The 17779-nt window shown below is 38.3% G+C and overlaps 2 protein-coding genes across 15 annotated transcripts in view; one reads left to right on the top strand and one right to left on the bottom strand.

The window, feature by feature from the left end:
- PDE8B (phosphodiesterase 8B) overlaps nt 1–8083 on the top strand; it is a 263697-nt gene extending 255614 nt beyond the window's left edge. For 9 of the 10 annotated variants that reach the window (XM_010588229.3, XM_064273434.1, XM_064273415.1 and 6 more), the window contains 2 exons: nt 7293–7422; nt 7974–8083. In XM_010588229.3, the coding sequence (XP_010586531.2) occupies nt 7293–7422; nt 7974–8083 (240 nt within the window). The remainder of the gene's footprint in view (nt 1–7292; nt 7423–7973) is intronic. The other variant, XM_064273435.1, reaches the window with a different exon arrangement.
- WDR41 (WD repeat domain 41) overlaps nt 1067–17779 on the bottom strand; it is a 76382-nt gene continuing 59669 nt past the window's right edge. For 2 of the 5 annotated variants that reach the window (XM_064273476.1, XM_064273470.1), the window contains 2 exons: nt 17152–17285; nt 13743–14196 (listed from right to left, as the gene is read on the bottom strand). In XM_064273476.1, coding sequence (XP_064129546.1) covers nt 14044–14196; nt 17152–17285 — 287 coding nt within the window. In that variant the 3' untranslated portion in view covers nt 13743–14043. Of the gene's footprint in view, nt 14197–17151; nt 17286–17779 lie in introns of all 5 variants that reach the window. The other 3 variants (XM_010588232.3, XM_064273456.1, XM_064273466.1) reach the window with 3 other exon arrangements.

Below are 17779 nucleotides of genomic sequence, written 5' to 3' on the forward strand. Positions count from 1 at the left end.
CTGGAGAGTTGGTAAAAAGTGCAGATTCCTAGGCCTCACCCTAGACCTCCTGAATCAGAATCTCTGATGGTGTTCAGATCTGTGTGTTTAACAAGGTGACTCTGATGCACAGTCCTGATTAGAGCCACCGGTTTTTTTACATCAAGCATGCCTAAGAATCAGAAGCTCTAAGCTCTAGACTTGGTTCTATCGGTGAATTTCTGAGTAACCTTAGGCAAATTCCTTAATTTCTCTGAATCTGTCACCACATCTGTCAAGCGCAGTATCATGATTGTGAGACCATTGTAATATATATAAAAGCACAGGCTGTTTAAATATTCAACCTAGATAAATGTTATGTGACTTTGGATAAATCTGTGTGTACAGCATTTATCTGTGATGTACATAATGTAACTGGTTTATTGAAGAGCTGGGACTCAGTAGGGTACATCAGAAAAATAGCTTTGTCTTCCATCACTACTCTACAAACCTGATGTTTTGGATTCTCCTTCCACAGGACAGTATTTCAGGCAGATTTCACAAGTGTTTTCTGGTTACCTTCAGCTTTCTGGTCTCAGGACAGGATTCCTTTCTATTAAAAATTGTTTGGAACCCTCAAAGAGCTTGTTTATGTGGGTTTTAGCTTTCAATGTTTACTGTATTCAAAATTAAAATTGAGAAAATTTTAGAATATTTAACCTTATTTTAAAATAATATTAAAAAAATTGAGAAATAACTATTTTCTAAAACCAAAATATGAAAGTGGAGTGGCCTTGTCTTACCTTTTTGCAAATAGAAACAGCTGAATTGTCTTATTTGCTTCTGCATTCGATCTATTGTGATATATTGTTTTGGTTGAAGTATATGGAGAAAATCCCACTTCATGTAGATATGTAATTAGAAAAGGGAGTAGTAGTTTAATAGCCTTTTCAGGTAATTGTGGATATTCTTCCTTGATACTATACCAAAACTTGTCAGGTGGTAGTTTCTTAAAGATTGGCTGTAAAGTATAGAATCTGAAGATCGTTAACAATGAACTTCTCCTATTCTGGTCGATCTTGCACTTTGAAGAGATTTTATTCATGCATGATTTTTTTTTTTTTTTATCGTGCTTTAGGTGAAAGTTTACAAATTGTCAGTCTCTCATACAAAAAGCCATACACACCCCGCTGTGCACTCCCAGCTGCTCTCCCCTTAATGAGAGCACATTCCTCCTCTCTACCCTGTATTCCCCGTGTCCATTCAGCCAGCTCCCGTCCGCCTCTGCCTTCTCATCTCACCACCAGACAGGAGTTACCCTCATAGTCTCACGAGTACTTGAGCCATGAAGTTCACTCCTCACCAGCACCATTGTCTGTCTTATAGTCCAGGCCAATCCCTGTCTGTAGAGTTCGTTTCAGGAATGGTTCCAATCTTGGGCTATCAAAGGGTCTGTGGACCATGACTGTCAGGGTCCCTCCGGTCTCAGTCAGACCATTAAGCCTGGTCTTTTTATGAGAATTTGAGGTCTGCATCCCACTGTTCTCCTGCTCCATCAGGGATTCTCTGTCGTGTTCCCTGTCAGGGCAGTCATCCGTGATAGCCGGGTACCACCTAGTTCTTCCTGTCTCAGGCTGATGGAGTCTCTGGTTTATGTGGCACTTTCTGTCTCTTGGGCTTATATTTACCTTGTGTCTTTGGTGTTCTTCATTCTCCTTTGCGTGCATGATTTTGTGATATCATGCATTGCTGTTTTGGAAAATAATACTGGTTCGTTAAAATACACATATCATACAAATATTGACATTTCATTATACAATATCAAAAAATCAGTCTTTTAGTATCATTACTGTTCTCATCAGAAAAAGTTTTAAGAAGTGAGAAGCTGTCAGGCTTACAGTGGTCCATACAAGTTTTCCAAAGTTTTCATTTGAATATCATCATTGGCAAAACAATGTTTTCCTTGAAATGACAAGCTCACTTTAAGAAAATGTCTGCCAGATACCCAAATCTGAACAGAGTTTTTAAGTGTGTATACTTCCCATTTTGTCAAATAAAATATGAAAAAGACGTACTCAACTTCAAGATTTAATAAATTAATTCTTACTGCTTTAATAGGACATTCTTAAGTGAAACTGGCTTTTTTAATGTGAGCATGTGGCAGTGAGTACTACAGTGAATCCTGGCACAGTTTCATTGTATTAACTATGCTAAATACAGCATCAGCAATTTTACCCACCATTGCTTCTGCACCCTCGGTGTAAATGTCAATACAGGAAAAAAAGGAAAAAAAAGCAAATAGTGTCTTAGTATTATTCTGAAAATAGTTTTGACCCTGCAGAGCCCCTGAAAGGGTCTCAGGTACACCAGGTCTGAGGATCACACTGTGAGAACTATTAGGGGTCCAGTCTCAGAAATATGCAGCGAGGAACGGGAGGTAAAGTCAGCTTGCTCTTTGTTTTATTCACTCCAGTTGCTGCCTCTGGCTTCACCTGGGTTGCAGCCAGAAGAGGAATGAGAGGAAAAGGACTAGCTTTTTCTTGACTGCTGATGTTTTAATCTGGAGTTAGCGTTCAGATTATGGTGCTTTTTCTTGTGGAGTGCTTTTATGGCTCTTTAGACAACACCTCTCTGGCTGGGGACCTGACACCTCACTGTTCCTAATGTGTAGGATGTCCTTTCCAGGTGACTTCTTTGTTGTTAGTTGCTGTCAAGTGGATTCCAATTCATGGCAACCACACATGCTACAGAGTAAAACTGCTCCATAGGGTTTTCTTGGCTCTAATCTTTATGGAAACAGATCGCCAGGCCTTTTCTTCCACCATAAAACTGGGTGGGTTCGAACCACCAACCTTTAGGTTAGCAGTCAAGCATGAACCATTCACACCACCTAGGGACCTAGATGACCTCGTATAACTCTTATAAGCCTCTGTGTTATTGCTTTAAATAACTCTTACAAATTTAAATCCTCAATGTGCTCAATCTTATTTATAGGCTGGAGATGAATTATGGGTTAAATGCCACAGATCCCAGTTTCCTTCTTATCATACCTGTTTAGATGATCTACCACCATTCTACGGAATTTGGAGAGGCTTGTTCTCAGTTTTGGGACCTCATCCAAAATTGAGTCTAAGGAAAAAAAAATCGTACCTAATGACCTATCACACATCTATACACACAGGTATACATTTGTATATACATGCTTTTGTATTTATATCCCCTCTGTCTTACAAAGCACTACAACATAGTAACTCCCTGGTTAATATTTCTTGGTAACACTGGAGTTTAGTATTGTATTAACACCTATTTTTTCCATGTTACCTTCAGACATATGGAGACTGTGCCAGGGCTGAATCCAATTTATTAAACATCACTGAAAGTTAAAGTGCAGACACCCTCACAGCAATAGATGTGTTCCTGAAATGCAAGAGCTAGATTTTTGAAAATCTTTTTTCCTCATTGACTTTCGTTTTTAAAATACAATTTCATTCAATGGCTCCTCTAATTTATAAATTAGCACTAGATTCGATTCTATTTAAAACAAGGACTTTTAGAAAAGTCTTTTTAATCACTGAGTACCTGTTTTATGAACTTGGATTTTAAGAGAGTACTGAATTTGCTTATTGTGGAAACTATGTAGAGCGGTTGTAGGGTTTGTACGAGGAGTCAGCCAGAAGGCAAAGGAGACCCATTACACAATGAGAATCAGATTACTCAAAGTCCCAGGGTCAGCACAAAGGCACATATGTGACCCAGTGTTTTTCCTGGACTACTTGCTTCTCAAGTATTTGTTAAAATGCAGATTACTGTGCCTCCTACCAGGCCTGCTGAAGAAGCATTCCTGAGGATTGGGCCTAGGAATCTGCATCTTAAATAAGTGCCTCCTGGAGCTAATTATACCCACAGTAGTACCAGTTACCAGCTGTGACTCATGGACACCTCTTGGGTCTGTTTTCAATGGCTGATTTTTCAGAAGTACATCACCAGACCTTTCCTCTGAGGTGTCTCTGGGTGAACTCCAACCTCAAACCTTACAGTTAGCAGCCAAGCATGTTAACCGTTTGCACTACCCAGGGATTCCAGGCACTGTACCACCATTGTAGTACTACCATGGAACTGTATTTACAGGCACTGGGCAGCCACATAAGGGTTGGGAGATACAAAAACAGCTTTGTTCTTTCCACTGAAAGGTTTAAGCAGGAAAGTAACACGGACACCCCTGTGCTTTAGGTAACTTAATCTAACAATCCCATGAAGAATGCATTGGAAAGTAGAAAATTAGAGACTAAAGATTCACAGGAACGTGTCGAATAATAAAGGCAGTGAGGACAGATTCTGCAGATTATTTAGAACATAAAACAGGTCTTGATAAAGGAGATGTTAGAGTCAGGGATGATTCCCAATTGCTGCCTGAGGTGACCAGGGCAGCTGGCAGTGTCATCAAGAGAGGTGTAATGAAAAGCATTAAAGAGCTGGGTTTTTAGGAAGTGGAGGGAGATATAGTTAGTAAAGATTTGGATATATGGAAATTGAGATGTCAGTGACACATTCACATAGAGACACTCTTGTAGGTACTGTACCTAAGACTGGATCTGACAAGAAAGGTGTTTCAGGCTAGAGATAGTGATGAGTCACCATTTTTTAGTACAAATATGAGTAGGAGAGATGATCCACTGGAAGAAATAGAGGATAATTATTATAAGAGATTTAAAAACCAAACTTTGGGGAACAACATATTTAGAATATGGAAAAAGGAGAAGAGAATAACGTGCTGAATGGAAGCTGCAAGTAGGAGTAATACAAAAACATAAACAATGCTTGTTGGATTTGGAATTTGGGGAATTGTTTATAACCTTAGTAGAAGTTTCAGTAGGAATAATACGGGGTCATCTGTCATTAAGCAATGGATGAGGGAAAAATGGGATGAAAGAAAGGCACAGCAGATACAGCCCATTTTCAAAGTTTTGGTAAAAAGGAAGAGAGGGTGACAGCTAGAACCCAAAGTGAAGGGTCCAGGTTGTTTCTCTCACCTCCTTTCTCTTTCATTTTTCATCACGATGAAGAGTAGATTTATAGGCTGAGGGGAAGGAGGGGCTGACAGGCAAAAACAGTCATCACCGGAGTTAAGCCTTAAAGAAAACAGGAAGAATTAGGATCAAGGAGCAGGTGAAAAGACTGGTGTTGAACAGGAGAGAAACTCATTGTCTGAGGTAGAATAAGAAGTCAAATGAATTCACCCTTGATGGGTTCCGTCTTTGTCTGAAAGAATCAACCTCTCCTGATATTAAGTTGGGTAGAGGTGAATCAGAGTCTGGAGAGGTGTAAAGGTTGGAGGGGCTGAGAATAAGGAGGTTAACAAAAATCAGGTACAATAACTGGAAAGTAGCGCTGAGCCCAATGGATACTGGAAAGTGATTTATAATGGAGCCAGTGCATATTGTGCATGGTTTCCTCCAGAAGCTCTCAGCCTCCTGGGTCACTGTCCACTATGAATAGAGAAGGTGGATATGCCCTTGGAGGTTTAAGAATGTCTTCAAAAGGGGGCAAGAGAATTGAGGGTTCTGGCCAGATAATAAGGCCTCGTGTATATTAAGAAAGAGGATAGGGCAAGGCTGATGAAGTAAGACAGAAATGAAGGGCTCTAGGGACTGAAATTATCAGTGAGGTCGTAGAACAAATATCATATCAGGAGTATAATAAGCAAGTTGGAAAACCAGGACAGTGGGCCAAGAGTAAGGGACACTGAATTTATGCTTTTAGATATGGAGTAACACTAATGTGACTAGGTCCCAAGGTGTGGCCATGGGAATGGGCTCTTAAAGTATATAATGGTCATTGAATTGAGGTACTTAAAGAATTATGAGTTCTCAGCGGTTGAAGGTGGAAATGAGGGTTAGAGATTAACCTGGGTGTTGACGGATCTAAGAGGAGTAGAGGTGGTACAGATAGCAGAAGCTAGTAAAAGATAGTTACCAATTGCACATCTTGAGGACAGAACAAGAGAAATGAATCCTACAAGATGAAGGATTCAGATTAAAGAATTTCCTGTCAATCATTTTAACATTACAACGGGTTTAGTATTATGAGAGGTAGGCAGTATTCTTCTCTGATCCAAAAATCACTTATTTTCTGAGCACAGTAAAGACAAGCTCCTTGTTCCCATGTAGCCTAAATTCTAGTGGGGAAGACAAATTATGTGGAAGCAGGACTACAAAGATTCTTTGTACATTTCTCTCTCCCAGTTTATCTATAAACTTGCTAAAATTTCTCTCATTAAAGGAAAGGAACCAACTCTTTTCATTGAGCAAAGCATCGCGTCTATTCCTCCTTTGGTTCTTCAATTCTCACTGATTCCTTGACCTACTATAATCTGGTTTTTGCCCAGAGTACATGCTTAATCTGCTGCTTAAATGAGCACAAATCCTGCTAAAACAGCCTAAGAGACCCTAGTAAGGCTTGTCTCTACCTAGTCCTCACTCCCTTGAAAATGCAGAAAGCAAAAGTAGAAAAATGAGTAGGGAAAATGGCCTCTTTCAATTTAGCAAGACAAATCTTCAGGGAAAACTAACCATACAGAATAGGTGCTTAACTAAACTAGACTGAAGACAATGACTATAGGCAGAGACCTGACTGCAGATAAAGTGACTGCCAGGGTCCAGATATAATACAAAAAAAGGGGGGTGTAATGAACTTTGAGAGCAAAGCTTCAGGAGGGCTGTAAAATAGCATACAATGTAAGAAACTTGAAAGTCAGAAAACCTGAATTTAGTCTTTCTGAAGCTCATCAGGTGGTTGACTTACGTAAATTTCAGGACCTTGCTAAGCCCATTTCTTCATATATGTTATTGCTGTTAGGTGCTGTAGCGTCAGTTCCGACTCATAGCAACCCTGTGTACAACAAAGTGAAACACTGCCCAGTCCTGTGCCATTTTCACAATTGTTGCTATGTTTGAGCCCATCGTTGTGGCCAGTGTGTCAGTCCATCTTGTTGAGGGTCTTACTCTTTTTCGCTGAATGATGTCCTCCTCCAGAGACTGGTCCCTCCTGATAACATGTCCAAAGTACGTGAGATGAAGTCTCGCCATCCTTGCTTCTAAGGAGCATTCTGGCTGTACTTCTTCCAAGACAAATTTGTTCATTCTTCTCGCAGTCCATGGTATGTAGAATATTCTTCACCAGCACCATAATTCAAAGGCTCAATTCTTCTTCGGTCTTCCTTATTCAATAAAGTGGATAATGACCCATCTTTACAGGATTGTTCTGAGTAACAAGATGTTAATGGGAAAGCTTCTCATGGGCCCTAGAGCCCTGTGTGCTGTTTTTATTTCTTACAGACTGATGAAGAGAAGAGACAGGGGCTACCTGTGGTGATGCCAGTGTTTGACCGGAACACCTGTAGCATCCCTAAGTCCCAGATTTCCTTCATTGATTACTTCATAACAGACATGTTTGATGCTTGGGATGGTAAGATAGTTCATGTTTTGTCCCCCACAAAGAACATTTTATTATACTTTATGATGATTACCTTTAGTGTCATAGGATGGACCTATAGGTAAATATTATATAAAAAAGTTAGCTGTCACCTGTTTGTGGCCAGAGCAGGGTGCATGTGCGCTTTCTGCATTCCCTGGCACAGTGTTTTGTGTACAGGACTCATTAGATGTTTGATAACTGATAACTGGATAAACAAGTCTTAGCCTGTTCAAAGGACATACTTCTAAAGCTTACGGCTTTTATCATTGCAGGGGAACCTCTGGAAAGAAAGCAAAATGTATTGAGTCTACTCAAGTCATAATAAACTTGGTTTTTCACTCTTTAATTAAAAGTATCTGTTTGTATTTCAGAAACTAGTGTTTAAGGACATCCTTCTCATACTTGTATGTTCACCTGCAGCCTAAGGCTTAACCTCTTCTCCAATCCTGATCCCAAATTTGTCCCCGCTAGCCCCATCCTTATAAATTCTCCTGTGATCTAATAATTCAATAGGTTTCTTTTGATTCTTTATGTCCCTGCAGCCTTTGCACATCTGCCAGCCCTGATGCAACATTTGGCTGATAACTACAAACACTGGAAGACATTGGATGACCTAAAGTGCAAAAGTCTGAGGCTTCCATCTGACAACTAAAGCCAAGCCAGAGAACAGGACCCCTTGACCTACTAAAGGCACTGTGGATCATAGTATCAGCAAGAGGCTTTCCTTTATAATGAAAGTGATAAATGTAGGTTAAGGAGCTAATGTTTAACATTTGACCTTGAATCATTCAGGTCCCCAAATCTCATCTTTTCAAAAGCTATGTTCCATGAAGAAAAATGTTTTTTTGAACAATCACTTAAAAATACGTGGCAAACTCCTTTGCTCTGCTTTCATCCTGTGCCCTTGTCAAACCATGGAACTGATTCATCGTAATTAGTAGGACACAATAAAGCAGAGACTTGGTGCATGTGAGCCCATCCCCTGGATGATGACCAAGTAAGTTAGTGTTCAGCTCATCTCTTACATAAAAGTAACCATCACTGTTTAGGTTTTTTTTCCTGAAGAGCATCAGTCTGAAGGATTCGTAAGAAGCCCATCTGAACAGATATATCTAAGGAAAAAAAAAAAATACCTAAAATGAGCAAAACAGCTGGGACCAAATTATTAGTAAGCTAGTTAGCATCACAGCCTCCATGGCTAGATGGTTCTTCTGGTCAATGGTGACACTCAAGTTAGAACACAGCCTTGGCCTGGTGAGTGCTCTCTAGACTGGTATCAGCAGCCTCTGAATCCCTTGGTCCTGTAGAAGAGATTCATCTTAACAGAAGCCATCCATGATGGGGGAGGGAACGACAGCTTGTTTTGAGGGGAATCCATGAGCTTCCCTTATTTCTGAGTTACAGAGGCAGCCACAAGGCACTATACTAAGTATTATATAAAAGCCATTAAATCTGAAATCTGAATACCCTTGGACAAACTTTTTTTAAAAAAGGAAAAATTTATATACATTTGCTGTTTAAAATTTTTATTAAAACAATCTAAATTTTCTGGGTTAAGTCCATGGAATATGTTGTGCCATGTACCATCTACACATATATATTTGGGGAGGGGAGAGGGGAAGTTTCAAGGTTCAGATGTTTTTAACCTATATTTGAGATCATGCCATTTTGCTTTAATGATGTTAAGAAAAAAGATTGCAAGATGTGTATATATATCAGAAAATAGGCATATAAGGGAGGCAGTAAATACTATTTTAAGCTATTTAATTGTATGCTAAAAGCTTCTAAAGCACAAGTGCATATTTTTCTACAGCTCTTTGCACAACTTTCTGTGATCTACACAAAGTCAGACTTGAGATTTCTTTTCCCGTTTACCAGTCAATAAGTACTAAAAATCCAGCGAACAAAATATTAGTTTTTCTTTCCAATTCTCTGTATTCCATGCTGCATTTTTAAAAGGTGTAACAGAAAGGGTAAATTAATTGAATCAGGAATTTATTTTTTTCCAAATGGAAACTGGAATGCAGAACACCTGAAACTGGTACATGGGAAGAAGAAGAAAAAAAGATTTGTCACTACATAATGTGCCAACTTTTTTTTCTATGTTTTGTACCAAAAAATGGAAACATATATGACAACTCCATGCAAAGAAATGTATGTAACTTATTTTTGTTAGATAAGAAAACTTGCTTGGTCACTACAGCTGCCAGCTTTGTATTGTAATGCTGCAATATGTAAATGTGATGAAAATGTTTTTGTGAAATACTTGTAACTAAATTCCTACAGCCATTTTTCATTCCCAACAGCTGTTTTTATTTTACTTCTTTGGCCTAAATTTTTCATAATTTCAAAATTTTGCTTTAGTGTCTTTTATTTCATAAGCCATACACTTTAAGAACACATTAAAATCAGGGAACCAGAATCCCATTTTAAGGAGCTCAATAACGCCCAGGCTTCAAAAACTTGCTTGAGGCAAGGACAATCTTTTTCTGACCATCTTGCTTTCAGTTCCTTTTGGTAAGTAACATTTATCTGGTGACTGACATTTTCTGTATGAAACATTACAGCTTACTCAGTGTTGTCAAATTGGTTTGACATTAACTTCAAACTTTTATATTAATGTGTGAAAGTTAAATACTTTAAGACAGCCAGGTAATACAGCTTCAGCACAGCTCTGCTCTTTATGTAATCTACAGACTTCTAGTGAGTTGCTAACTAAATAGTGCATTCCTCCATATAGCCAATTTATTAGAAATACTGCCTTTCAGATGGGTGTAATTATTTTAATTGCCTCTTATACTCAACTGTTTACTAGAACACTGTGTGTTGAGGACAGCCAGTAATTTAGGAAAATGCGACACTACCTAATTCGGAGAGAAGCCACGTTATTACTACTACTCAACTAGAAAAAAAAGGAAGTTAGTTATGGAAGTTAGTTATAAAACATTACTTGGGCCAGATGACCCTATAATTTAACTAAGTTATTCTTTACATCTAAGAATTAGAAATTCACTTACCCTCAGGTTCTGGAATGGTTAGCCTCAGGGCCCAGAACAAACCCCATCAATTTAATCAGAACCTACTCAGCTGGAGAGAAAATAAATGGAAGGGATGTCCCAATGCCCCTTAAGTTTAGTCTTTTTTGTGAATACAGAGATCGAGGTAATAAGTGTATTTTTAAATAAAATTGGCAAGGCACACTACATAGTATTACTTCTGGTAATATGGTAGTTCTGAAAGCTAAGCTAGGAAGGTAGAAAAACTGCATATATGTTGACCTTGGTTATATACTCTTTTAAACCGAAAGTTTAATTTTTCACAGCAGTCTACATGCAACTGAGCAGCCATCAGGTCTCAGTCCCTACAAGACTCTCCTATTGTGCTGTTACCCTCCATCTCTCTTACCTTACTTAGGGCACTCATGAAAGTATTAACTCCGGCAAATGGGTTGGAGGCTGCCCCCTAGACATTAGTTACTTATGGTGGAAAACTAACTGAAGTAAAGTGACATAGGGATTTACTGTGGTACTTACGGTACATTTTGTCACAAAAACTCACATGTGGTTTGTATCACTCCATCTAAATAGATTACTATCACAAAATATTAAATCAGAATAGGTTAAGAAAATAAAACCATTAAAAAAATCTATGAATTCTTACATAATGCACTGAATATGGCTACAATTCAAGGAGAAAAAAAAACACTCATAACCTAATACAGCTTTTTACATGCATATGAAGCAATTGAAAATATGATGGCTTTCTGATTGCTCTGGCAGAGACCATAGTAGAGGGTCCTGGACAGAGTAGGAGAAAAATGTAGAACAAAATTCTAACTCACAAAAAAAGGACCAGACTTACTGGCCTGACAGAGACTGGAGAAGCCCTAGGAATATGGCCCCCGGACACCCTTTCAGCTCAGTAATAAAGCCACTCCTGAGGTTCACCCTTCAGGCAAAGATTAGACAGGCCCATAAAACACAACAACACTAAAGGGAAACACCAACCCAGGGGCGAGGTCTAGAGGGCAGGAGGGGACAGACAGGAAAGCTGGTAACAGGGAATCCAGGGTCGAGAAGGGAGAGGGTTGACATGTCATGAGGTTGTTAATGTCCTAAAACAATATGTGTACTAACTGTTTAATGAGAAGCCAGTTTGTTCTGAACCTTCATCTAGAGTTCAATAAAAAAATAAGCTTAAAAAAAAAAATACCATGGCTTGGGTCAGGCGCACTTTAGTCCTCAAGGTGACATCTTTGCTTTAAAGAGATCTTTTGCCGCAGATTTGCTCAATGCAACACTGTCTGATTTCTTGACTGCTGCTTCCATGGGCGTTGATTGTGGATCCAAGTAAAATGAAATCCTTGACAACTTCAATCTTTTCTCGGTTTATCATCATGTTGCTTATTGGTCCAGTTGTGGGGATTTTTTTTTTTTCTTTATATTAAGGTGTAATCCATACTAAAGGCTGTAGTCTTTGATCATCTAGTAAGTGCTTCAAGTCCCCTTCACTTTCAGCAAGGAAGATTGTGTCATCTGCATATCTCGGGTTGTTAACGAGTCTTCCTCTTCTTCATATAGTCCAGCTTCTTGGATTATCTGCTTAACATATAGATTGAATAAATATGGTGAAAGGACACAACCCTGACACACACCTTTCCTGACTTTAAACCATGCAGTATCACCGTTTTCTGTTCAAAAAACTGCCTCTTGGTCAATGTACAGGTTCTGCATGAGTACAATGAAGTGTTCTGGAATTTCCATTCTTCGCAGCGTTATCCATAATTTGTTATGATCCACAGTCAAATGCCTTAGCATATGCAGTCAATTAAACATACGTAAACATCTTTCTCATATCCTCTGCTTTCAGCCAAGATCCATCTGACATCAGCAGTGATATCCCTGGTTCCATGTCCTCTTCTGTATCCAGCTTGCATTTCTGACAGTTCCCTCTCAACATACTGCTGCTACCATTTTAGAATTATCTTTGGCATAATTTTACTTGTATGTACTATTAATGATATTATTCGATAATTTCCACATTCCACTGGATCACCTCTCTTTGGAATAGGCATGTATATGGATCTCTTCCAGTCGGTGACCAGGTAGCTATCTTCCAAATTTCTTGGCATAGACAAGTGAGTGCTTCGAGCATTGCATCCATGTGTTAAAACATCTCAATTGGTGTTCTGTTAATTCCTAAAGTCTTGTTTTCCACCAATGCCTTCAGTGTATCTTGGTCTTCTTCCTTCAGTACCATCAGTTTGTGGGCATATGCTACTTTCTGAAATGGCTGAAGTCAACCAATTCTTTTCGTACTACTATAATACTATACAGAACTAATTGCAAGGCCTTACCTTACTGGGCCTCAGCTTCCGCGTTTACAACATGGCATTAGTCTAGCCTAGACTTAAGCTCTTCCAGTCTTTGAATACAGGTAGTTGTGCAAGTACCTGTCAAAGATAAAACTAGTAAAAACAAATATTTATAAAGATCTGATGTGGGAGGTGTTAATAAGGAACAAATAAACCTGCCGAATGTATTGAGGAAGATCATTCCTCTGACGTCCGTCACCTTGCAATTACTGTAATAGGCTTCTTTCATCAGCAGTTTAAGAATAATTCTACAATAAAACCTACCCAATTTTTTAATGTATAGAACACTTCTTCTTCCTTAATACCAAAAGGGAGAAGAATGCTCTGTTATTAGGTTGGTAGGGGTAATGAAGATGATTAAATCTCAGTGGTCACTGTGAGGAATTACATAAATGAAGCCTAATCGTCAAAATGGTAAGATGAATCACGTATCTCCTGTGTTTGGGAGCACTGTGCCCCTTTACTGATCTAGCTCTCACCTCTGGCATATAAGAGGGCCAGCTGCTATTCTGCTACCAGTCTAGCCAATAGCTGTTTAGACACATTCACACTAAGAAAAAACACACACCCTCATTTTCTACAGAGAGGGGTCAGTTTTTGAGAGCTCTCAAAGTTTAAACTCAGGAGATGCTACATCCTATCTGTTCAATGGCTGCTTCATTTTTCTCCACAATATCTTCTGTAATTATCACATATACCTATTTCTCTAGTAGGAAGTCCCTTAAATAAATGTTTAAAATAATGAAGAGGTGTAAACAGCATACTCATTTTCGAGAACAAATTCAAGTATTTCCAAATAATAAAAAGCTAAATGAAACTACATTTAACTTCCTAAAAATCTGTTTTCTGGTTATAAGAATTTAACTAGAGGCAACGAAATTATACTATATAAAGATTGAGAGGTTCTGAGCACTGTATCAATGATTTCAGGATGCTGTCACTATGAGTTGGAATCAACGGCAATGGGTTTTTTTTTTTTTTTGGCTTGCTGTGGAGAGGTCAAATATAAAACTTAGGGTACATTGCTTGGGGGATGTACAGATTACCTGATGGAGCAACTTACTGCTGGTTTACAGACCCAGAAAAAAGAATTCAAACAAACAACTTTATGGAGTGATATGCAAAAAAAAATACATGAAAAATTTAAGGGACTGATGGTTTTCAGAGAGATCTTATTTTTGTATTACCCTATATTTGATGTTCAAGGTTCATGCACATGTATTCCTAATTCCTTAAAACTACACAGCAAGATACAAGTCACCATTCTCCTCTAATTTCTGAAATAACTTTAAACTGCGCAATCCAGATTCTTGCTCTCCATTTTTCCACAAGATAATGAGGTGATCAGCAGAGCATGTCACTAATCCATGATCTTCAAAGTACAGAAACATCTGTAAAGGAAACGGGAACTAATGACTATAGGAACTTTAAGGAGAATAGAAGAGGCTAATACTAGAGTAACACATGTACTTGTAAGACATGTTCTTTGAAGACTTATCTGGATCTAAATGGAAAATTCCATTTTTAATGAGAAATTTTATTTTTAAATGTTGGTTAAAGTCACATGCAACTACACTAATATCTAGTATTTTAATAATCAGAACTTTGTTAATGCTTCTCAACTACACAACTATGAAAAGCAGCCATTTTTTAATTTTACCATTACCTAATTCTTTAGTATTGGTTTTAAGATTTTGCCAGGTAGAGGTCCTGCTTTCCTTAATCAATTGTACTTGTCTCATTGTTTATGCACAAAATGACTAACGGTAAAATGTTTGAACTGTAAATTCCCCAAGATAAACACTGACTTCAGCTCTTTATACAAAAGTAGATATAATCAATCTATAAGCATTTACTCTGTGTCTTCTATATGCTTGTGGTTCCTACCCTTAGGAAAGTTCAAATTCAGTTATAAAAACCAAATCATAGTTGAAAGAATTAGGTCACTAATTAAAGACTATATAACCAGGCACTAAATAATGCAGTACAGAAATCCTGATGATGTAGTGGTTAAGAGCTATGGCTGCTAACCAAAAAGTTGACAGTCTGAATCCACCAGGTACTCCCTGGAAATCCTGTGGGGCAGTTCTACTCTGCCCTACAGGGTTTCTGTACTACATTATTTAGTGTCTGGTTATACAGTCTTTAATTAGCGACCTAATTCTTTCAACTACGATTTGATTTTCACAACCGAATTTGAACTTTCCTAAGATAGGAACCGTAAGTATATAGAAGATGCATGGTAAATGTTTACAGATTGACTGATTATATCTACTTTTGTAGAAAGAGCTGAAATCAATGTTCATTTTCAAGACTTTACAATCCAAATAATGTAGTAGAGACTATGATATCCCACAGAAATTCAGAATAGGAGGGAAAATGAATCAATGACAACTGAAATTACCAGCGAAAGCTCCAAACAGATAAAACATCAAGCAAAAGGAAGGGCATGCTCAGCGAAGGAAACAGGCTGGAAGCTAAGAACAGGAAAACGGAGTGTTGCTGAGAAGGCAAGATGAATACTATGGGGTGGAGAGAAGATAAATGAAGCCATGAGAAGGATGAAGTTCTTGAAGGAAAGTGAAATAAAGGAGAAAAAAAGAGCAACGTTAAGGAACAACAGGATGAGTGTTTTCTCAGAAATAATCTATGGATTTCTGAAGATAGCGGGATAAGGCCACAAAAGAGGTCTCAGCTGATGATGCAGAAGTTAAAGGGGAAATATGGGAGCAAAATTCCTCAGGAAGATAGAAGATACAATCCAGTACACAGGTAGAGGGCTTAGGTCAGAGAGTAAGGATGAAAATATTAAAACGAATGAGGAAATCTGGGACATGGAGCACCTAAGAGATAGCCTAGATATTTTCAGTGAAGCCAGAGATACTTAAAAAATGACTGTGAACACTTCAATACAGGAAAATTTCTAAGAACCTGACAATGTTCCATATTATGACCAATGCGCCATTTTTCAGGTATCTCCCACTATTTAAAAACCTGCAGTGGGTTTCCACTACTTTTAAAATAAAGTCCGAACTCCTTAGCCTGGCATTCAAGAACATTCATAATCTGACCCAAAATTATTTTCCTAGGCTTTATCTCCTACTCACGTCTGTTCAAAAGAACCTAGTACTCCAGCCTAGATAATCTGCTCCTTGGTACAAAATAGATTCTTTTGCCTAGTACATTTCATGTTCACCACCCCAAACTACTCTACAGTCACCCACGTAAAAACAAAAAGTTAAAAAAATTAAACTGGGTTAACTGTTGAAGAAAAGCAAAGATGAATAAGACAACCTCAAGTAGCTTATGGTCACAAGGCTATTTATATTAATCCTACTGAACATTGAAGGTTCAGCTGAAGTCCCCAACTCCCTTATCTTCCACTAACCATTGAGCAGTAAGTGCTTTTTCTAACTCCTGAGTATTCACTGTCTGCTACTCATCATAAGCCACCTTGATTAGCAGTTCATTAGGTCTCTAGCCTTCCTCTCCTGCTAAAGTATAAGATCCATGAGGGTAGGAATTACACCTCTTTGTAAACTCCAGTGTCTAGTATAGTGCCTGAAACAGAGGAAATGCTCCATAATAAGTGTGCTGCTGCTGCTCCTAAGCATGAATGCAGTTTCAAATGAAAAGTAATTTGTAACTCACCAGCTGTGAAATAGGGAAGAACAACTTAAAAAAATTCATTAATGAAGCCCCTGATTACACTGTTATCAGTTCCAATCATCTCTTTATTTGAACTGATCTTATTCATTACAGGCAACAGTGCCTGTGGTAAATATTAATGTTAATCTGAAGTTAGAATTTTATGTATCTTATAATTCTCAACTAATATTTTAATATATATACAATGGTAATCAGGACACAGGGTTTAACTAAAGCTAAGAGACTGTTACCCTTCAAAGGGAACTAAAAACAGAGCTGTGTTCATGAATCTCCAAAAAACCCCTGGAATTAGAGTCTACTAAGGCTTTAATTGTACACATATAGCCACAACCCTCCATTCGCCTTCTGTTTACTACTGTTATATATGTACATTCAACAATATTCAAATTACCCTTATTTTTGCTATCTTGGTCTCATAAATAATGATGATTCAGCACAATTTTAGAAGCAATCCATCCCTTGCTTCCTCAAAACATCTCTCTCTGAAGGGAGATCCTAAATGTATACTGTATGTAACCTATCCTAGTCCACGTTTAGATTCAGGAAAAATCTACGTAAGTGGGAAAGGCAGAGAGCTATGAAGTATAGGTCTTTATGAGATCAACTGAATGAGAAGAGGAACAAGATGAAAAAGCAGGAATTACCAGGACCTTTATATGCCTGTTAAAAAAAAGTACCTCCACAGATGATGAGTGTCCAATCAAATCTCCAATAAGCTCCAGTGAACATGAATTAGCATTTTCTTGTTGTTTCTTAACAGGTTGGCTGGCTTGTTTGTTTGCCCTCCCAAATCCCCACATGTTAAAAAAACCTAGAAAAACACAACCACTTCAGTCATTTCCAAAATGTCTATGCTTTTTACTCATTATAACAGTAATATGAGACCTGAAAACTTAAGTACAAAAATGTTCCACACTTAATTTAGTCAAGGGCTAAGGGAATGATGGTGCCAGGCAGTATGCTAGAGCTTTGTGTTTTTCCTTTTGTAATATTTCCTTTCACCTTTCTTAGACACTAGTCACCCTCTGGAGCCCTGGTGGCACAGTGGTTAAGAGCTACAGCGAGCTGAGGCTGCTAACCAAAAGGTTGGCAGTTCGAATTCACCAACTGCTCCTTGGAAACGCATGGAGCAGGTCTACTCTGTCCTATAGGGTCTATGAGTTGGAAATTGGCTCACAACAGGTTTGGTTTTCTGGTTTTAGTCACCCCCTGGTGAAGGTGTATTAACATGATAAAGGCAGATGCTGGACATGAAAGAAGAGAGAGGTAAATACCTGAATGGTAGCATCGAATTAAAAAAAAAAA

Source organism: Loxodonta africana, chromosome 2 (assembly GCF_030014295.1).
Source record: "Loxodonta africana isolate mLoxAfr1 chromosome 2, mLoxAfr1.hap2, whole genome shotgun sequence".
NCBI lineage: Eukaryota > Metazoa > Chordata > Mammalia > Proboscidea > Elephantidae > Loxodonta > Loxodonta africana.